Here is a 23,217-nt window from a genome sequence, read left to right as displayed (position 1 = left end):
GCTATATACTAGTGGGGGAGCACACAGGGGGTATATACAACTGGGGGCAGAACACAGTGGGTATATACAACTGGGGGCAGCACACAGGGGAGACCCCCTGTGTGCTGCCCCCAGTTGTATATACCCCCAGTAGTATATAGACCCCCCTGTATATTCCCCCAGTAGTATATAGACATATACAACTGGCGCAGCACACAGGAGGTCTATATACTTCTGGAGGAGCACATGGGGGCTATATATAACTGGCGGAACACACAGGGGTCTATATACTACTGGGGGAAACACACAAGGGGTATATAATACTGGGGGCAGGACACAAGGGGTATATACTATTGGGGGCAGCACACAAGGGGTATATACTACTGGGGGTAGCACACAGCGGTCTATTGTTGTGGAGTGCATGTCGAGGAGGGGGGGGTTCAGACATAACTTCGCTTGGGGCCCCAGAAATGCCAAGACCGCCCCTGAAGAGAAGACAAATACCAATAGTCACATAAACAAATCTAATAACACAAGGTGAGCAGTGTAGTGCTAAACAAGCTAATTCTCAACAAGGGCCTTCTGATTGTTGTTCTGCCTGATATCGGTCATAGAATAAGTGCCAATATGAGTCCAGCCAAAGGGATTACTGAGGGTTGAGATCTTAGAAAAGCTTTATCTTCAAATTGACACTCAAAGAAAGAAGTCAGGCTCTAGAGATGTCCCGTGACATAGTCAGGGCTGTGGCACCAACCATGGAGGCGGTATAGATAGTAAGGGGGCCTCTGATATTGCCGCACAGCACACGTGTCTAGTAGAGATGACTGAACATCGGGAATTTTTCAGTTCGATCAAACTCTAACCTTCTCGAACCCTCGTCATTTGATTCCCGATGCTTTCCCATTCAATGGGAAAGGTGAAGAAAGCCCAGGTACAGCCCGGGTACCTTCCCCACGGAACAGGAAGGCAGCGGGAATCAAATGACGAGGGTTCGAGAAGGTTAGAGTTTGATCGAACTTGAAAATTCCCAATGTTCGATCATCTCTAGTCTCTAGTGGAGCTTGTCAGTCCTTGTTGGTGTACTCTCACTCATGACACACAAGGTCTCTGTCCATGTTGTTCTCTTTTTCTCTATGGGGGTTTCATGCAGATATAATGGCAGACTAAGGGCTCTATTCCACAGGCCGAGGAGGGCCCAATCAACAACGTAAACGAACGCCGATCTGCTAGATCGCTGTTCGTTTACTGGGCTTATTCCACAGCCCAATGATCGTTGAGCCCCTCGCTTACCGATGTCCTTTCAGCCCTTGCAGCATACATTACCTGCAGGGCTTCTCCTCCTCTCTGTCTTCCTCCCCGGGTCCCGCGCGCTCTGGCTTCAGAATGGCCTGTCAGCTGACAGGTCACTCAGCGCTCCGTCAGCTGACAGGCCATTCTAAAGCTAGAGCGCGCGGGACCCGGGGAGGAAGACAGAGCTAAGGAGAAGCCCTGCAGGTAATGTATGCTGCGCTTCTCAAATCATCGGTCGCCCGCCGTACACCGATATTCCACCGTAGCGATGCGCTGTGGGGGAACGATGATTTTAGGTCTGGTCCTAAATGAACGATCAGCCGATGACACGATCATCGGCTGATTGTTCTCTTAATTCCACTGAGCGATAATCGGCCGAATTGGGCCGAATGGGGCCGATTATCGTTTCTGTGGAATAGGGCCCTAAGTCTTCTCACTCACAGGCTTCTGAAGAAAAATGGTGATCTCAAGCCTCCACCTCGGTTCTTTACTCTTCCTTCCTCAACATGTGTCCCTGCATCAAGTCATGAGGCAGGACCCAGCTTGAGGTAAGACAACACTTGGCGGTGAAATGGTCGCCAGCAGAGAGCAGAGAAAAGCATTACAGAGTGGGACCTGTGTGAAAGCCGTATTCAGAGGTCAGTGCTGACTTCAGAGGAGATAGCCCGGTGATGTAGCTGTTAATTTACTCTTTATTGTCCTGTTGTGGTGCCTTATCTCCCTCCACCCCTCCCCTCTCCATAAGAGAACCATGAAGACAGGGGGGAGAGCTTCAAACTGCTTTTTCATGATAAAAATGCATTTTTGGCTAATAAACACAATTACAACGTTTCTTAAAATCACCAGTACTATTGATTTCTGCAAAAAAAATAAAAATAAAATGTTAACGACAGTAACACTTTAAGGCACTGACAAACTAGTGGATTAAGCCATAGAAATAATGTAAGAAAAATGTTAGAAACTGTTTACCAATGTATTTTTTTATTCATAAAAGACATAGAAACACAAAATAATAATCAAAGTTATTGCCCCAGTCCTTCAATGTCGGGGGGAGCCCCTCTTTTCTGGTCGCATCAGACTCCTAAAGTCACTCATGTAGTGACAAACAATCCAGCTTCAGAGATGCAAGTCTACATGGATTGAGGATGGACACAACAGATCTTCTTGAGATCCCAATTCAAGTATCAAGGGTTCTCTTCATTGATATTGATGATCAGTTGGCTTCTGATGATGGCATTATTATTTGGTCACTGTATAGCAATACAAAGTATGGCACTGTTGAGCTATATTCTAAGAGAATACATTAATTACCATTGAACATTAATGGTGGTGATGGATGACATTCAGCTGTGACCTCTGTTGTTTTGACGAGAGCAAAAAGGCCCCATACTGCCTCATTCTTCCCGTCATACCTGATGGAACTGCTATTGACTCTGAATGATGTGAACCCTATCTAATTTGGGCACTGGGTGATATTTGGACTCTATATAATAGTAGACCACCTTGCTGCTCATTGCATTCAGTTCATCACCAGTTCATTTTTTCATGGACAATACAATGGCCATTACAAGCACTAACTTAGCACCTTAAGGAGCCTTCCTCCTGGGCACTTGTTCTGGGGTAAGCGACTTTAGGACTGTTCCCCCTGATTGTTCATCCTGCCATCATTTTTCATTATTACCAGAAACACATCCAATTTACATTGCTGAGGTGTGCTGGGGAGAAGTGATGTTTTTCTTGTTTCATGGACATTTGACACCTGATAGCAGGGATTTTTACATGGGCTAGACTGGTAACTGACCTATGTAAAAGGTCCTTTAAATTTAGCACCTTACACAAACTGATAGTGAGTGACAACTCCATATTGAGGGCTTTAATTGCTAGGCAGTGTATGCCTGACAACGAACCTATTACAATATGTAGTTTGCAATAGGTTTTCTTTAACTCCAATAGTCTTCTGGGATCGAAATGAGTTTATTTTATATATATATATATATATATATATATATATATATATGTCACTGTATCAGGATTGAAGTTTTTAGTGGTGTGGCGGTAACAGTTATACCACGAAGCATTGGTGCCTGGCCACCTGGCCAGGCCACTCTTCCACATAGGTAGAACTGGTATTATGTACAGCACATGGCAGGTTCCCTTGTACAGATTTAGCATTAGGGCCCAGGAGCTCAGTGTTAGGTCACTGTACACTTGGCATATAATGGATATCAGCACATTATTATGTTTTGCATATATAAAGTAACTTATCACGACAGCTCCGATCATTCCAAGGCCCAGACATGGTTTCTCCACAGTGCTCTTGGTTCTTGTAATTGTCCGGCTGATTATTTCCCCAATTGCTGTAAATCAATAATAACAAAGCAATTACGTTTCCATAAAAAGGGATACCTATATTAAACCAATGGATGGTAAAATTTGTAACTATTATCTGGTTACTATGTAGGTTTCTCTTTGAGGCTGTTATATGAAGACTTCTACTCAGCACTTACGTAAATGAGGCTCGTGTCCCATCCAACCACTTCCAGGACTGAACTTCTTCAGGCTTTCGTCTAAGTCCGATCCAGTATCCTTTCTTTATTTTAAATAATTTATTTAAATTATCCTAGAAAATAATTGACAGTGATAGATGATGGAGATACGCCAAAAAAAGTTGGACAAAAAAAAACAAAACTCAAAAGGCACCTACAACATTCACAACTCTTCACCTACAAACCTATTGTACTGCGCCAAACAATAAAAAACACTAAATTGCAAAAAAAGTTAATACAACACTTCTTAACCCCTATACGACCTTGGACGTACAGTTACGCCCTGGAAGCCTGTCACCAGATGACCCTGAGCGTAATTGTACGTCCTGGGTGTTTATCCCGCTATGAAGCACGCTCCGAAACGGAGCATGCTTCATAGCAGGTGGGGGCCGGCTGCAGTGAGTAGGCCGGCCCTCACAGTTAATGACAAGCTGCAGTGATCACACCTCGGCGTTTAAGGAGTTAATGACACGCTGCAGTGCATCACTGCAGCTTGTCATTAACAGTGAGGTTTAAGTGTAAATGACAGGGGCAGACGCTGTCACCTACCAGTGTGACTGCGGGGGTCCCGATCACTGTATCGGGCCACCGGAGGTCTCTTACCTTCCTCCGTGTGGTCCGATTGGCGCTCTGCTGATTGAGCCTGCCACAGGAAGGCTCAATCAGCAGAGCGCCTATAACACTGATCAATGCCATGCCTATGGCATAGCAATGTACAGTGTCTGCAATCTAAGTATTGCAGGTAAAAGTCCCCCAAGGGGACTTAAAATGTGTAAAAAAAAAAAAAAAGTAAAAATGTTTTTATAAATACCCCAAAGCCCCTCCCCCAATAAAAGTTAAAATCACCCCCCTTTCCCATTATATAAATACAAGATATAAAAAGAAGTAAACATATTATATACTGTAGCGTGCGTAATTGTCCAATCTATTAAAATGTAACAATCGCCATCCTGTACGGTGAACGGTGTAAGCGTAAAGAGGGAAAAAAGTGCCAGGATTGCAGATTTTTTTGCTACTATATATATATATATATATATATATATATATATATAAAATTATAAAAAAGTGATCAAAACGTCCGATCTTCACAAATATGTTATTAATAAAAACTAGAGATCATGGCGGAAAAAATTGACACCCCATACAGCCCTGTAGGTGAAAAACTGAAACCGTTATAATCGTCACAATAGGGCCATTTTATTAATAATTAATTGCAAAAAGGATTTCATAAAAAAAAAAATCAATAACATTACAGAATCTGTGTAAACCTGCATATGGTTGTGTTCGGACTGACCTATAGAATAATAATATCATGTCGCTTTTACCATATAGTACATTATGTAGACACAGGAACCCCCCAAAAGTTACCATATTGCATTCTTTTTTATGATTTCACCAATTGATATCTTCATAAATAATATTTTTGGGGTTCCATCATAAATGTTATGGTAGAATGAAAGACGCCATTACAAAGTACAACTACTCCTGTAAAAAAACAAGCCGTTACATGGCCCTGTAGATAGAAAACTGAAAGTGCTAGAGCTCTTAAAAGGGGAGGAGGGAAAATGAAAATGCAAAAATGAAAATTTGTGCAGTCCACTGAGTCATTTTGGGCCTGGTCCTCAAAGGGTTAAATGACATAAAATCAAGACACAAAATATAATCTATATAATAAAAATGAAAGTCTGTCTGTCTGTCTTTCCTCTATAGACTTCCAAACGCCTGAACCGCTTGACCCCAAATTTGGCCCACAGATACATAGGGTGCCCGGGAAGGTTAGAGTGAAGGTTCCGTCCTTGCCAGATGTACAGGAGGGGAGGGGGAGGGGGAAGAGTGCCCCATAGAAATAACTGGGAGAATCTCCACACTGCGCACACAGATGATATAATTAGTGCTGCAGCTCCCCAGCAGAAATGGCAGTTGGAAGCCTTAGCAACCAATAGGATTACTACTTTAATTTTAAAAGGGAGCTGGAATCTGATTGGTTGCTAGGGCCAGCTGCCTCACAACAGATCCACAGAAGGGGGGAGTGTATACAGTATGGGGCCTTTCTGCAAGAGGGGCAGTGAATACAGTATGGCGGATACCTGCAGGGGGGAGTGTATACAGTATAGGGACTACCTGCAAGGGGCGGGGGTGTATAGAGTATGGGGGCTACCTGCAAGTGGGAGGAGTGTATATAGTATGGGGGATACCCGCAGGGGTGAGGGGTGTATACAGTACGAGGGCTACCTGTGGGGGGAGTGTATACAATATGGGGGCTATCTGCAGGGAGGGAGTGTATACAGTATAGGAGTACCTGCAAGGGGGGGGAGTGTATACAGTACGGGGGCTACCTGTGGGGGGGAGGGGTATATACAGTATTAGAAACTTTTTAACCTCTTCTGTGTTGTCCCCACCAAAGATGAAAGGTAGTGCCTAAAGGGGCCAGATTATGATGATGCATGATTGTGTATACACTTATTATTATAAGCTGCAGGTTTTCTGCACACACACCTTACTTATGGTCTGCAGTCGGTGTGTGTGGGGGGAGGGGGGGTTGAGACCCCCAAACTATATACCGGTATACAGGACTCCAGAACTATACACTACAGGTATACAGGACCTCCACCAACTCTATACTACAGGTATACAGGACCCCCAAACTATACACTACAGGTATACAGGACCTCCACCAACTCTATACTACAGGTATACAGGACCCCCAAACTATACACTACAGGTGTACAGGGCCTCCACCAACTATATACTACAGGTATACAGGATCTCCATTAACACTGTCAATGTTGTATATAACCAGGCTCAACATAACACTACCAATGTTGTTCATAAGCAGGCTGTAGATACCACTGCCAATGTTGTATATAACCAGGCTGTATATAACAATGCTAATGTTGTACATAACCAGGCACAGTATAACACTGTTAATGTTGTATACCAGGCTGTATACTGTATAACATGACTGATCACATGACATCTCAGTTTGACTATTAGGTATTTAGGATGTTTAAAGTTTTTAGTTTATTTCTAATGTGCATAAGCTCCAATTTACATAAACAGTGCAGAACTGTCCAGGTATGCAGTGTATAAAGGGGTATATAGCGCTCCTGGCGATTTCCCCTTAAACAAAAAAAAAACAAAAAACAAAACAGGGGCATAGATTTGCCTCCTAGACGACCTTGTAACAAATCTAATTAACACACTGACACTTGGTACATTTTCTAGTAGTAGCTAAAGGAGAAGTCCCAGCAGAATGGAAGGGGGTACGGGAACATAATAAAGTATACTTACCCATTCTCATGCCTCTTATCGCTGCTCCTGGGTCTTGGTGACAGCCGCTGGCCTCCTGCAGCTCTTCCAGGTGCAACATCACGTAGCCGGGTGAGTGTTTATCCGCTCAGCCAATCAGTGACTGGGGTGGCCCGCTCACTGACTGGCTTAGTGAGCAATCGCACAGCCAGGGTATGAGGTTGCAGCTGGAAGAGCCAGGTACATGACATACCCAGATTCCAATTGAAAATGACAGCCAGCTGCCATCTGTGGGAAACGGGAGTGGCGCTATGGAGGCACAAAGACTGGTAAGTATACAATGGTTATTAAGTTTACATATTGGATTTGACTTGCAATTTGAATATACTGTATATTTTTTGGCAATATACATAGACTCGATGAGTAGTATGCAATGCCCTGGCACTTTGACATATATATATATATATATATATATATATATATATATATATATATATATATGTGTCAGGAATGTGCTGTAATCTCATCATACACATTTATTGCGTTCGTGCCTCCATGAATATGTAATGATCCTATATTTCCATTTTGATTCCAGGATAATTCCAGGTTAATCTGATTCATTGATTCCCTGTATGGATAAACACTGGCTCTGTCTGTGTAACTAGTTTTCTCCTCCATTCAATTACTATTATATTTTTTGATTTGATTATTTGTAATTTAAAATAGAACTATCAGCAGGTTAGACTAATCAAACTGCTGATAGCTCCCTAGTGGGCAATTCCCCTGCTGTTTTTTCTGAAATTCTTTTGGGGTGGGGTGGATCGGTGCTCGGAGGCTGTAGCCCCGCCCCCAGTGCTCCTCACGGCTTGCTGGACAGAGGAATTCACAGCTAACACTACGGCGGTAACAGACATACCTTCATCCTCAGTGCCTTATGCCCACTAGGTAACTATCAGCAGGTAACTATAAGCCGAACCTGCTTATAGTTCCTCTTTAAGAAGTATTTTAATTACATTTTTGTCCTTTCAATTTATATAGTGGTATTTATTGTTTATTGGCACAGTACAATAAGTTTGTAGATAATGTAATGAAGTGTGGACTGGAAGTAATTGGGCTTTATTTCCATGTATTAGAGAATATTGCAGATATAGTGTAATATTTATTTCTGTTACTGTGTATTAGGAAGGATACCTGTAGGTGATTGATATTTTCTGTATACAGCTCTTACCGATTCAGTCTTGTTCTTTATCATTACGAGATTAGAGTTCATGTTCGTGCATTTATCTCGGGCCTCATCCCAGGATAATTCTTCCTCAGAGAAATAATAACATGAGCATCCGCTCGTATACCAGCTATCAGGACACCGGGGGCAGATACTCTCTATGTGAAGGGAACACACAGCAGTTAGACTCCATCAAATGAAGAAATTGATCCAACATGGAAAAAAATTCCATACTTTATTCCAACGAAGTTAAAAGCAAGATACAATACACCTCTGTGCGGCACACCCTCAGTCTCTTCTTATGCGTTACAGGTGTATGCGTTCACAGATAAACTACATTATTTTGGTTGCTGATGGAAACAGGACTCACATCACCTCCGGTAAAACCCAAGTTTGTGTTATCAGTAATCAGGTTATACTAATAGAGTTCCAGGATGCAGAGATATGAGGTGCTGTTTGCAGACCTGACACTAGAGAGCTCCTCATGGTATGGTCACCCAGAGTTTTGTGATATGTATTTCATGTAGATTTTGAAATGGATTCCACAACAAAATCCATATGATATCCACTTAAAGTGATTGTCTCCCAACGGGGTTGTTGTCAGCAGGACCTTTGTAATGCAATAATGTGTCAGGGCCTAAGCCCACCGTAGGACCCTCTGCCACCCCTAGGCTAGTCAGACCTGACATTGGATTAGTAACTGAAGGAATACAGGATCCTTATATTTATCTCTTACCCAAGGTCTTGTTAATAGCTTTGATGCTCTGGAGAAATTGTTGTTTTACATCATCTGTAATAAAGGATAATGGTGTTATTATTTATTATTTATTTATTTACTTCTATAGAATTTGTTTATTTGTTTTCTTCATAACACTGCCCCTTTAATATCTGAATGGAACCAGACTTTAAATGGGTTGTCTTGAAATGAGTTGAGACCTGTCACAAAAAGGACTTCCTGCACTGGAGGACTTGTGTTGTCCTGCATTATACATTGAGAATACATTGATTTGATGGTGCAGATTTGATGGTGTGTTTGTGAAGGTGACCATGAAGGGTTAATACTTTTGGCAAAAAAAAACATTGTATTCCTTGAAATGGCTTCAGCTTTGGAACCGCTTATAGCTGGACAAGACTGGTCTACGAGACATGTTGGAATGTTGGCAGCCCCCCCGAAAAGGACACCACCTTGAACTCACAAAAGAAGAAGGTGATGTCTAATAAATAACCACTAACCAGCTCACTGCGCCGAAACAGGATATAGCTAACCATTTATGGAATAACCAATCACAGTATTACATGTATACTCTTTGTGACTTTAAACTCCGCCTATAATGAAGGAGGATATAATCAATGTGAAACTAAATAAAGAAAAAGTATATACTTCAATCTCGGCTGAGAGAGAAGGCAATACCAACTATCTGTGTCTGGTGTTATCTACTCATTGCTAGCGCTCAGCTTTATTCAATTTGGACAGGGATAGTCACTTGGGAATAAGGTGGATGAAAAGGTAAAATTCATCTTATCATGTTCATTTATTAAGGGTACAAACACACACACCATATACACAGCGTATTTTCTGCTGCAATACGCAGCAGATACGCAGCAGATACGTAGCAGATACGTAGCAGATTAGATCTAAATAACTGAACACAGCATCAAATCTGCACCACCAAATCTGCTGCAGATCTGCTGCGTATACGGTGTGTGTGTTTGTACCCCGAGGCTGGGTTCACACTACGTATATTTCAGTCAGTATTGTGGTCCTCATATTGCAACCAAAACCAGGAGTGGATTAAAAACACAGAAAGGATCTGTTCACACAATGTTGAAATTGAGTGGATGGCCGCCATTTAATGGCAAATATTTGCTGTTATTTTAAAACAACGGCTGTTATATTGAAACAATGGCCGTTATTTACTGTTATATGGTTGCAATATGAGGACCACAATACTGACTGAAATATATGTAGTGTGAACCCAGCCTAAGGGTGCGTTTTCACAGAAAGATTTATCTGACAGATTTTGGAAGCCAAAGCCAGGAATGGGTTTGAAAAGAGGATAGATCCCAGTCTTTCCTTTATGACCTGATTCCTGTTTTTAGTCTGTTCCTGGTTTTGGCTTCAAAGATCTGTCAGATAAATCTGTCTGTGTAAACCATTATAAGGCTGGGTTCACACTACGTATATTTCAGTCAGTATTGTGGTCCTCATGTTGCAACCAAAACCAGGAGTGGATTAAAAACACAGAAAGGATCTGCCCACACAATGTTGAAATTGAGTGGATGGCCGCCATATAACAGTAAACAACGGCCATTATTTCAATACAACAGCCGTTGTTTTAAAATACAGCAAATATTTGCCATTAAATGGCGGCCATCCACTCAATTTCAACATTGTGTGAACAGATCCTTTTTGTGTTTTTAATCCACTCCTGGTTTTGGTTGCAATATGAGGACCACAATACTGACTGAAATATACGTAGTGTATACAGCCTTAGTCAAATCTGCTGCAGATCTGCAGCAGAAAATCTGCTACGATGCGGTACGTGTGAAGCTACCCTAACAATAAAAAGAAAAAGAATTAACATAGAGACATGTCAGATATGGTCAGAGTCTGGGTACTGAAATCACTCTTGGGGAGAAGCATACTTACGAGTATGTCTAATGAAAAAATAGGGCCTGGAGATGTTCATTGTGTCTATGTCCATGAGGCCTGACTTAAAGCATGTGACTAAATGCTGTTAAAACCCTCTCAGGCAAGATGGCTGCCCCCATAATAAATGTTAATTAAATTACAAAAATTGCAATAGGATTTATTAAAGTAAAATTGCTAAGAATTTTCTGTGGACTCACCTAAATCCTTTTTGAAAGTGTTGACATTTTTAAGGGCCATCCGTTTTTGGTCGTTTGCTGGAAACAAATTCAGATATCAATTTATACAACTACAATACTTTATAGAGGAAGAAAGATGGTGGGCAAGTGGGCAGGGGACCGGCACCTGACATGTCAGATGATAATGAAACGCAACTGTCAATCGGCAATACTTTCAGTTATGTGGAGACAGTCATGGAGGGCAGTGTTGAGGAGTGGGTGGAAGATGACCTGAGGGGTGATGATGAAGTGATAGACCCCACATGGACTGAAGCCCATGACAGTCCTGAGGAAAAGAAGATGAACCATCCCCAGAAACACAGCAGAAGAGGGAGCAAGGGGCAAAAGTTCAGCAGAGCGCCAACGCTAGAACCTCGGCCATTGGCGGGAAATGCGTCACGGAACTGTGTGTGCCTAAAACAGTTAATAGAAACTCCAATACAGTGGATTGTAATTGAAAAAATCTTTGAAGAATATACCACTATATGTATTAAGCTAATCATAGGAACCCTGCGGCTTTTTTTTTTTTTTTGTGACAAGGGCGAGGGCAAGACGTGGGTGGTTTGCATGCTGTGCCACCAGGCCCTTAGCCAAGGTGTTAATGTCAATAACCTCAGCACCACAAACATAAGGCACCTAAATACCAAGCATGAGTTGCAGTGGATCAGACACCAGAAAAGCTGGTGTGGACCAGTAGGCAAAGTCAGGGACGTTACACCTACGTACATCGGCACTAAAGACACTATCATCAGTGCTACCATTCCCAGCCTATTCCTGTAGGAAAAAAAACCTTCAGACTGTGATGGAAGATGTTGTGGTGGCACAGGAGAAAGCGGAGGAGAAGGTAGAAGGTCCATTCTCCCAGTTGTTGGTCCACCCTTTCACACCTCGGTCCAGCCTGGGGACAGTTTTGGAGGATGAGGAGGAGAAAAAAGAGATGTGCTTACAGCAGGGTGACACCTCTCACGGCCACCTCTCACGGCATGTCCTTGTCTTAGGGCAACCTCGCTCCCATGAGCCATTATATGCTGCATTGCCTGAGAAGTGACTTACGTGTTGCAAGAATCCTAAACAGTGCTGACTACTGGGTGGCCACCTTGCTTTATCCCCACTATAAAGATATCACTGTTTCTCTAATACCAATATTAGAGTGGTCGAGAAAAATAAGGCAATACAAACAAAAACTGGTGGAGGCATTACTGTCAGAATTCCCATCGGACAAAGAGGGTTCGTAGGAGCAACAGGCCGAAAAAGAGGAGGTCACTACTGCAGCTAGAGAACCAGCACCGTCTGGGAAGGGAGGATGAGCATGGCCGCTATAGGGAACACCTTCCTCAGCGCTCTACGAAAAGCATCAACACCATCGACAGATACGGCATGTATAAGCAGGAGGCAGAATTATAAGTACAGTCATGTTGGATGAGTCATGGTCATGGTGGATGTGTACGTGCCAACAAAGCTCATGGTGCTGAATGATGGCTACTCTCCATTTCAATAGTTTCTGGGTTTCCAAAATAGACACCTGGCCAGATCTCCCATTCCCATTATTTCCAGTTCAATTGCCTTGTTCCTACTCACATTTTCATTTCATTTGCAGCTTTCTACCCCTTTTTACAACTATTTTACCGACATTTTGAGGCCCAAAGTTTGGATCACCATTGACTTAAAGCTTGGGTCTGTGTGGAAGTTCAGGTAAAAGTGCAGGTTGGCAAACTTTTTTTAATTCAAGTTTGATCGAACTGAGCGAACCCGAATATCCTGGGGTCCGCTTATCACTAATCTTGAGGCATTACAGTCTGTGTTATTCTTCAGAGTTGAATTTACAATATACACCAGATAATATACTACAATCTGTGGCAGAAAGTCTAACATGTATAATATGAGTTCATCTAAGCTGTTATAAAAATGTCTATCAACCAGCTTCTCAGCTATTTCCTTTGACAAGCAGCAAAATTGTAATTGCGGCATATATATATATATATATATATATATATATATATATATATATATATATATATATATATATTTATTTATATTTATACAGTATTCACATGCTCCAAAATATACTAAATGAAATCTGCTAAAAAGTACCTGGTGATCAACTTACTTGTATTCTTTAAGTCACTGAGACCGTTCTTGAGGAGCACAATTTCTTAGAATAAAGGGGAAAAAACTCTATTACTCATTATACAGAACAATTATATATCTATATCATAAAAATCAAAGTCTGTCTGTCTGTCTGTCTGTCTGTCTGTCCTCTATAGACTTCCAAACGCCTGAACCGTTTGACCCCAAATTTGGCACACAGATACATTGGGTGCCCGGGAAGGTTATTGCGAAGGTCCCGTCCCCGCCAGATGTACAGGAGGGGAGGGGGAGGGGAAAGAGAGGCGCCCCATGGAGATGAATTGGAAAATCTCCTCACTGCAAACACAGGTGATATAATTAGCTGCAGCAGACACGGCAGTTGGAGCCTTAGCAACCAATAGGATTACTGCTTTCATTTTCACAGGGAGCAATGGTTGCTAGGGAAGCTGCCTCACAACATCCACAGTAATAACTGGTAGACCCCCTACTCCATCTATACAGTACAGGTATACAGGACCCCCTACTCCATCTATACAGTACATGTATATACAGGACCCCCTACTCCATCTATACAGTTCATGTATATACAGGGCCCCCTACTCCATCTATACAGTACATGTATATACAGGACCCCCTACTCCATCTATACAGTACATGTATATACAGGACCCCCTACTCCATCTATACAGTACATGTATATACAGGACCCCCTACTCTATCTATACATTACATGTATATACAGGACCCCCTACTCCATCTATACAGTACATGTATATACAGGACCCCCTACTCCATCTATACAGTACATGTATATACAGGACCCCCTACTACATCTATACAGTACATGTATATACAGGACCCCTACTCCATCTATACAGTACATGTATATACAGGACCCCCTACTCCATCCATACAGTACATGTATATACAGGGCACAACAGGTATACCAAACTGTGACTGGGTAACACTGCCACACCAGACCTGACCAATACCACCACACTGTGACTGGGTAACACTGCCATACCAGACCTGACCAATACCGCCATACTGTGACTGGATAACACCGCTATACCAGACCTGACCAATACCACCATACCGTGACTTGATAACACCGCCACACCAGACCTGACCAATACCGCCATACTGTGACTGGATAACACCGCCATACCAGACATGACCAATACCGCCATACTGTGACTGGATAACACCGCTATACCAGACCTGACCAATACCACCATACCGTGACTTGATAACACCGCCACACCAGACTTGACCAATACCGCCATACTGTGACTGGATAACACCGCCATACCAGACATGACCAATACCGACACACTGTGACTGAATAACACTGCCATACGGGCAAATACAACCCTGCAGGTATACAGGACACTACAGGTATACATGACCCCAAAACTATACACTACAGGTGCACGGGACCTCCACAAAACTATATACTACAGGTATACAGGGCCCCAAACTTTACACTACAGGTATATAGGGAACTCCACCAACTATATACTACAGGTTTATAGGACCCCAAACTATACACTTCAGGTATATAGGACCTACACCAACTCTATAATACAGGTATACAGCACCTTCACCAACTCTATACTACAAGTATACAGGACCCCAAATATACTACAGGTATACAGGAACTCCACCAGCTATATACTACAGGTATATAGGACCCCAAACTATACACTACAGGTATACAGGACCTCCACCAACTCTACACTATAGTTATACAGGACCCTCAAACTATTTACTACAGGTATACAGGACCCCCGAACTATATACTACAGGTATACAAGACCTCCACCAATTATACACTACAGGTATCCAGGACCCTCAAACTATAAACTACATGTATACAAGACCTCCACCAACTATACATTACAGGTATACAGCCCCCCCAAATACACACTACAGGTATACAGGACCCCCCCAACTATACACTATAGGTATACAGCCCCCCCAACTATGCACTACAGATATGCGAGACCCCTAAAAACTATACATTGTGGGTATACAGAACCCCTCCAACTATGCACTACAGGTATACACTAATTCCACTGATTAACTCAGATGAAACAATACCTTTAGCTTGGCCTCCTGGGCACCTTAGAACAAATATAATTAACACACTGACACTTTATACCCGGGCAGCGCCGGGTACATTTTCTAGTATTATATATTAGCTAGCATATAGTTAAAATACAGAAATCAGATCACCAAAGACTAGATGGAGGATATTTTTCCCATAGAAATGATTAAATTCTATAAAAATAATACGGACAAGGAGAGAAAGGAGCTGCTGCACCTCACACCTATGGCTGACAATAATGCCTCTTGGCTACATTTAAAAACCAACGCCAGGATGTTGGTATATAATTTGATCAAACCTTATTGCCTCATGTAACACTTGCAGGTTCCCTGGATCACATGAGTCCCTACACTAACTCAACACTGTGTCAGTCAGCGACCAAAAAACCCCGCAAAGCGAGCACAAACAGGGAAGGGAGGCCATAGAATGGCCCTGCAACCCCAGTGTCACAGGATCAATCCCCAAGGCCCCCCCCCCCCCAAACCCAGCAGGCACTGCTGGCTGAGAGAGCTGCCACCAAGCAACACAAGTGTGAACATGGTCTTATCACTCACCATTGCTCCTGCAGGTAGAATGGGAAAATAGGAGGTACTAGTCATGTGTGCACAGGTGCCTCCTGCTGATTGCAGTCACATGGGTCTTACTAGGAGGAGTGCAAACACTCAGAAAAGGTAGAAACGTAAATTACGGACAAGGAGAGAAAGGAGCTGCTGCACCTCACACCTATGGCTGACACTAATGCCTCTCGGCTACATTTAAAAATCAACGCCAGGATGTTGGTATATAAATTGATCAAGCCATATTGCTATAAAAATAATAATGATTAGGCTATGTTCACACAACGTCAAAAATAGAGAAAAGGCAGCCGCTTTTGCAATTTAAAAAAACGTCAGTTATTGCTGTGATTTGACTAACTTCAATGCAATGCATTGCAGTCAATGGCAAAACGGACGTCCAATGCACACAATGTATTGAATAACGGATGTTATCGCCACTGACGTCAAAATAATGATCATGACGATTCTTTTCGGACGTCTTTTACAAACAGTGAACCTTTTTTATAAGTTGTTTACAGGCAGTTTTTTCGTTTGTCACTAGAGATGAGCGAACCTGGAGCATGCTCGAGTCCATCCGAACCCGAACTTTCGGCATTTGATTAGCGGTGGCTGCTGAAGTTGGATAAAGCCCTAAGGCTATGTGGGAAACATGGATATAGTCATTGGCTGTATCCATGTTTTCCAGACAACCTTAGAGCTTCATCCAAGTTCTGCAGCCCCCGCTAATCAAATGCTGATCGTTCGGGTTCGGATGGACTTGAACCCGAACCTGGTTCGCTCATCTCTATTTGTCACCCTTCTTTCTCCGTTTTTACTATTAAACTAAATGGATTTTTCAATTAAGCCACAACCAAAGGCCAATCAGTAACCCCAAACTAGTATAATGTACCAACAGCTGTCATTGCACTAAGGGGAGACGAGACAGCTAAATGACGTCTGTTATTTTAGACTCAAAATGACAGACGTAATTTTAAACAGAGCTGAAAAAACGTTGTGTGAACATAGCCAAAGGTTGTATGGGATCACATTTAGACCATAAGAGACAAAGCTGGACCAAAGTCTGAGTATTACTTGGAAAATAGAGAATAATACAGTGCCTATATTATTCCCATAAAAAGAACTTATTTAAGCTCAAATAACGTTTTTATATACAGTAGTATTATTATAGACCCATCATATATATTCAGACCAGGGGTAGGGAACCTTGGCTCTCCAGCTGTTGCAAAATTACAACTCCCATCAGGCCTGGTCAGCCAAAGTGTTAGCTGTACACGCCAAGTAAGAAGTGGAGGTAGAAGTGATATGGATGACGACCACAGTGAAAGAAGAATTGATATCACATATGAATAGAAATGAGCAAACGTGGTTTAGCTGCTTTGGCAGAACCTCTAGAAAAAGTTTGGAATTTACTGAATTACTCTGGGCTGAACCCACTTTTAATAGAATCCTGGGGCCGGACACGCTGTGCCAGACTCTGGAATATCCATAAAGGACCATACATTTTCCTTAATTATATAGAATAAATAGTAGAAATCTCCCTACAAACCCTTTATACATGCAATAGTAACACGTACAGGGGGAAATGCGGTCTTTGTAGATGTTGAGGACACTTACCTTGATTCTTGAGATGGGACATCTCCTCACTCATTGCCAAATCTGTGAAGTAAGTAGCAGGTTTGTAAGAAGACATTTTCTCCTTATTCAGTGTGCTGTTTCTCATTATTATATAGATATGATATGGAGAGGATCCTATCCCTCCAGCCCCTCAGGACCAGTGGCGTAGCTACCATAGAGGCAGGGTAGGCAGTTGCTATGGGGCCCGTGCAGGAGGGGGGCCCAGGGGAGAAGGTAAGAGCATGTGTCCTTCTGCTTAACCCCTTATGTACTGCAGTGTGTAAGTAACCCAATGTTTACTTAAAACACAAAAAAAGGTTAACAAAAAGAAGACAGAGCTTCACTGCTCTGATAACCTCCGACCTCTGTTCTCCAGCTGGCAATCAAGTAGGAAAGGAAACTGTGCAGAGCTCCATGCAGAGGTCCGTGGTAGGGATGGTCCGAACCTGCCGAGGTTCGGGTTTGTACGAACCCGGACTCTCGACAATGATTCCCGCTGTCTTAAACCTCTGTGGAAAGGGTGGATAAAGTGGGAGGACCGCCTGGAAAACTGGGATACAGGCACAGCCATAGGCTGTATCCCAGTTTTCCAGGCGGTTCTCCCGCTGTATCCACCCTCTCCACGGAGGTTTAAGACAGCGGGAATCATTGACGAGAGTCCGGGTTCGTACGAACCCGAACCTCGGCAGGTTCGGACCATCCCTAGTCTGGGGTTATCAGTGCACCAGCAGTAAAGCAGATATATATATCACTATGGGAGAAGGATCCATTCTGAATTCTGTGGTTCAGGTCTGAAGACTTGGTCTATGGTCATTGTTTAGTATTCACTATAATGGGTCTAAGCTACCAGATAACTCCCATAGAGAGGGGTGGCACTGTTCACTAAAGGGGTATTTCCATCTTAACTCATACAATTTATCTTGTGGAACTCGTCAAGTGAAATATTTTAACAAAAACATTTAATTGCCCAGTCTTTTTCTCCCAATGCTGACAGTTTGTTGTCTAGGTTACCTACCACCACTCTGCTCTAAAAGCAGTGGTCTGGCTGGGTATATAGCATAGACAGATAGATAGATATAGAGTGGTGCCTTGGATTACGAGCATAATTCGTTCCGGGACCGTGCATGTAATCCAAATCCACTCTTATACCAAAGCAAATTTTCCCATAAATCACTGATCTACAGACAATTGGTTCCACCCCCCCCAAAAATAATGATTTATTATTTGGAATAACAGGTAAAACAGATGAAACAAAAATTCAGAAACAGCTGAATATGTGATATTATAAGTTACTGTACAGTAATGGAGGATGGGAAACGCAAGGGCTGACAGAGACTGCAGGGAGCAGGAAGGAATGAGCAGGACAGATGTGGGCACAGTATAGCAGCACTCTCTGTCCGGGGAGAGAGGCGTTACAGCTATGGAGAGATTACCTCCACAGTCCTGTCCTCTGATGTAAGCCCCAGCCTGAAGTGGATCCACTATGATTTGGAAGGTGAGGGAGACTTCCTGGGTCAGAGTACAGTGCTGTAGACCCTGATATGCAGACCATGCCCCTCCTCCACTCGCGCTCCCACCCAGTACAGGGAGCTCTTAAACCAAAGCAATGCTCTTACACCAAGTCACAACTGTGGGCTCTTAAACCAAGGTACCACTGTATATGTGTGTGTGTGTATATATATATATATATATATATATATACAATACTATTAATAATAATAGAGCTGTGTAACCAGCACTCACAGTATTTTAGCAGGAGACTTGTGACGGCAGCCAAAATGAGGAATAAGATAATAAGAAGGATTGGAGCTGCTAGAATTATCCGAGCTTTTATGTTTTTGCTGGTTGACCCTTCTGAAAAAAAAAACAAGACGTATATCAGCACAACAGTAACAGATAATTTTCAAGTAAAATACATTCAAATATATACAAACATTATGCAAAAATACTACTTTTAGGCTGGGTTCACACACAATGGATCTGCAGTGGATTTCACGCTGCGAATACACAGCAAAATCCGCTGCGGATCCTTAACTGTCATTTTCAATGGGATGACATACTCGCAGCGGGATTGTCATTCCGCTTCTAGTATATAAAAGTCAGCGCCCTTAACCCCCTGCGGCCCGATACATACATTACTGGGTCTGCGCTCCGGCTTGCTTCGGGGGTTCCCGGCGTCTCCTGACTCTCAGCCAATCAGTGCGCTGTGGTGGGAATAAGCCATGTTTAGCTTCCTCTGCTCCTATTACGCGGAGCGACGGCCAGCAGACTGTCGCTATCAGCATTTTTTTCCTTCAACTCGTTAAAAGACAACGATCAGCAAACATTGTGCATGTTGGCTGACCATTGCCTTTTAACACTGTCTATTACAACAATCGGTAATCGGCCATAACGGCCAATAATCGATTGGTGTAATAGGGCCTAGAAAGTGATATATCAGGAGAAGGAGGTAAGTTATATTAATTAAGATGGTAATAACCCTTTAAGGAACTATTATATCCTTATAATGGATAGATGCTTAATATTTTTCATATAGAGATCTAAACCCCTGTACTGGCTTGTGATGAACAGGTTAAAGGCTGGGCGTCTATAGGAAGCTTTGCTATATGTAGAACATATATTCAGTAAACTCCTACAGTATCTTCCACCTAGTGTCGGCTGTACACAGGGCCGGCGTCAGCACAGGGCATACTTGGGCAAGTGCCGGGGCCCACAGCTCCTCTGGGGGCCCCCTCGGCACTTGCCCGTCACCACAGAACAGAGGCCCCCAGTGTACATTATGTTTTAAGGCTATGTTCACACACTGATTTTTAAAGGGCCACTATTTGGTAATCAAAATAACGGTGTTTAAAAAAAAATTGCTGTTTTACCCCTTAAAGACTGAGACAATTTTTTTTTTTTTTTTAGATTTAGTTTTTTCCTCCTTGTGTATATAAGGCCATAGCAGTTGCATTTTTTCACCCACGGACCCACATGAGCCCTAATTTTTTGCGCCACTAATTGTATTTTGCAATGACAGACTTAAGATTTCCATAAAATACGCAGCAAAACCAGCAAAAAATTATATGCGCAGTGAAATTAAAATCACATTATAAAAAAGAAAATTGGGGGGTTGTGTTTATGCTGGCTTTTAAAAAATTAAAACCTCTTAAAGAAAATAATTGTTCCTTAAATTTGCTCTATTCCCATGCTCATAACGCTTTTATCCTTTGGTCTATGGGGCTGTCTGAGGTGTCTTTTCCTCCCTGAGTCCCGGGCCGGTAAGCTGAAGGGATTACCCCTCCGCGATTGCATCACGGGGGTATCCAGCCACTAGACCCCAGGGAAAGGCCTATAGAAGACATTTAAATGCAGCTGTCATATTTGACAGCTGCCTTTAACCGTCTTAGTTAGCGAGAGCGGCGATCGGCCGTACCCGCTAATAGCCGCGGTCCCAGGCTGCAGATAGCAGTTGGGATTGTGGCGGGGCAGAGCAGGGTCACGGTGTGCCCCCCCTTCTGAACCCCCCTAGCAGAGCAATGGCGTAAATATACGCTATCCGTTGTTAAGGGGTTGACATACTTTGGCGGTCGTCATTGCAGTGATGATCATTGATCCAATATTTAAGTTTAGGCTGAATTATGGCCGCTTTCAACACCCATTACATTTTGGTAAAAAGAACTCAAAGTATTGGATTGCTGGCCAATTTGTGCATTTTGTTTTACATATGTGTGTGGGGGGTGGCTACCTCCTGTTTGCTTGCACTCCACCCATCTGTACGACTGTTTAATTTCATGACCTTAAAAAAATTTAATTTTGCCCCATGAAATGTTCTTTCTATCGGTAACTTGCTTGCGTATATGCGACTTTTTGATCACTTTTTATTACAATTTTTCTGGATTTGATGGGACCAAAAATCTACAATTTTCTACTTGGACCTTTTTTTGCACTTAAAGGGACTGTACCATCAGGCCTGGGCTGAAGCACTGAAGGCGGGCTTACCCAACCCCCAGTGGGAGGAAACCCCTGCCCCTCTATGATACAGACCAGGCCTGATGGTACAGTCCCTTTATTCTGTTTATCGTGCAAAATGTGATAATGTAATAGTTTGGGTGATTACACATACAGCGATACTTTTTATTTATTTATTTTTATTTATAAAATGGGATAAGGGGTGATTTAAACATTTATTACAGTATGGGGTTTTTTATTAACATACATTAATTTGAAGTCCACCTAGGGACATTCTAATACAACTTCACTGATCTCTTATAAGGGGGGGGGGGGGAGATCCTGGTTTGCTAATCCTGTTTCGCCCCTTAAGCAGATCATTGGTATAACAGGGACTCTATGCCTTATAGCAAACAATTAAAATTATTATTTTTTCATTAGCACAAGCAAAAAGACACGATCAGAGTAGGTGCTTCGAGGTTTTTTTTGTCCATATGACAACCCTGAAAGATAAGGAATATCAATAAGCCTTACTCTTGGTTGTTGGTTCTTCATCCTCCCCTACAGACAGTTTTGCTTGATTGTGTAGATCCTCTATATTCACATACATATCATCCATATAATCTGAAAGACATTATTATTATTATTATTATTATTATTATTATTATTATTATTAAAGACAGGGATTTAAGAACAGATTTAAGTTGATGGCAGCCATCTACAGTCTTGATGGGGGCACCTCTGCTACTCTGCCATACTAGACTGGTACTTACAGCCTCACAATGGGTCTCTGGGTATACATCATTCAGCCTCCAGTGAGCCATCACCAAACAACACTCTTGTAGCTAGAGACAAGAGTGACAGTCCGCTCAGCCAATTACTGGCCGCGGTGCTGTCCCATCTCAGTCAGCCTGTGATTGGTTGAGCGGGATGTCTCTAGAGAAGACTAGATGGGACTAAAGAAGGACAGTGGGGAAGCGCAGACAGGTAAGTATGATAAGTGACCTTTGGGACCCGCAGTAAAACAGCTGAACGTCTGCAATCGTTTAGCTGTTTTAGCGCAGTTCGTTAAAGTTCGGGGCGAACCAACTTTACATTTTAGTTCAGCGAATCTGCCGAACCGAACTTTTGAAAGGTTCGCTCATCTCTAAAGTCCACTCTTTATCTGGATACTATAAGCAATATTTATCTGGACAGTGTATAAGTCTATATACAGTCATTTATGTGCAGATCCTACAGAAACATTTCTGCTCTTTTGGATCACTTGGCTTAGAGAGTACAATGTCCAGATCCCTAACAGCACCGTTCATTATCTATCAGCAAATGCCATCATGGTAGTTCCTATCCCTATAAGAAACAGTCTAATGTGGAGGGCTACACTCACATGGATTGTTCAGTATGAAGGACTCTAAACCAATAAGGTACAATATAAAAAATACATAGTCATCCCCATGAAATGATCTACAGAAAAAAATAAAATAAAGTAAACAACTTCACAGGGGCCTGCCAGGACCTTACATTGTAGCGGATCTCGTTGCAAAACTCGCAGCGAGATTTCTGCTGCGATACGTCCTGTGTGAAGGCCCCCTAAGTGAACATACATACTAAGGTCAGGATCTGATAGAGCGGTATTACTAGGAGCTGGGTATCATTTACCTTCTGGAATATTCCTCTTTTCTTTATTCTTCATTGAAGTGGAGTCCTGTTCTGTATCCTTTAGTAATGTTACTTGGTGTCCTGGTCATCAGCATCAAGTGTCTCTAG

The 23,217-nt window shown here is 42.5% G+C and overlaps 1 protein-coding gene across 1 annotated transcript; it reads right to left on the bottom strand.

Annotated features, from left to right (window-relative positions):
- Window positions 1-2,262: 2,262 nt before the first annotated feature.
- LOC138791320 (CD209 antigen-like protein C) lies at window positions 2,263-23,217 on the bottom strand. Its single transcript, XM_069969190.1, has 10 exons — window positions 23,110-23,217; window positions 21,988-22,077; window positions 19,267-19,377; window positions 17,524-17,565; window positions 13,262-13,306; window positions 11,137-11,193; window positions 9,023-9,076; window positions 8,293-8,444; window positions 3,777-3,889; window positions 2,263-3,626 (listed from the first exon to the last, which is right to left on the bottom strand). Exons 1-10 carry the CDS (start codon window positions 23,141-23,143, stop codon window positions 3,506-3,508), a joined length of 819 nt encoding a protein of 272 aa, XP_069825291.1. The 5' UTR covers window positions 23,144-23,217; the 3' UTR covers window positions 2,263-3,505.

The sequence above is a fragment of the Dendropsophus ebraccatus genome, chromosome 1, assembly GCF_027789765.1.
Source record: "Dendropsophus ebraccatus isolate aDenEbr1 chromosome 1, aDenEbr1.pat, whole genome shotgun sequence".
Lineage (NCBI taxonomy): Eukaryota > Metazoa > Chordata > Amphibia > Anura > Hylidae > Dendropsophus > Dendropsophus ebraccatus.
This window is presented reverse-complemented; position numbering and strand designations above follow the sequence as displayed.

Coding starts and splice junctions, on each gene's coding strand:
- LOC138791320 (XM_069969190.1), bottom strand. CDS start 23,143: ATGAAGAATAAAGAAAAGAGGAATATTCCAGAAG. Junction 19,378..21,987: donor TGAAGAACCAACAACCAAGA/GTAAGGCTTATT, acceptor TTTTTTTTTCAG/AAGGGTCAACCAGCAAAAAC. Junction 11,194..13,261: donor CAGTGACTTAAAGAATACAA/GTAAGTTGATCA, acceptor ATTTGTTTCCAG/CAAACGACCAAAAACGGATG.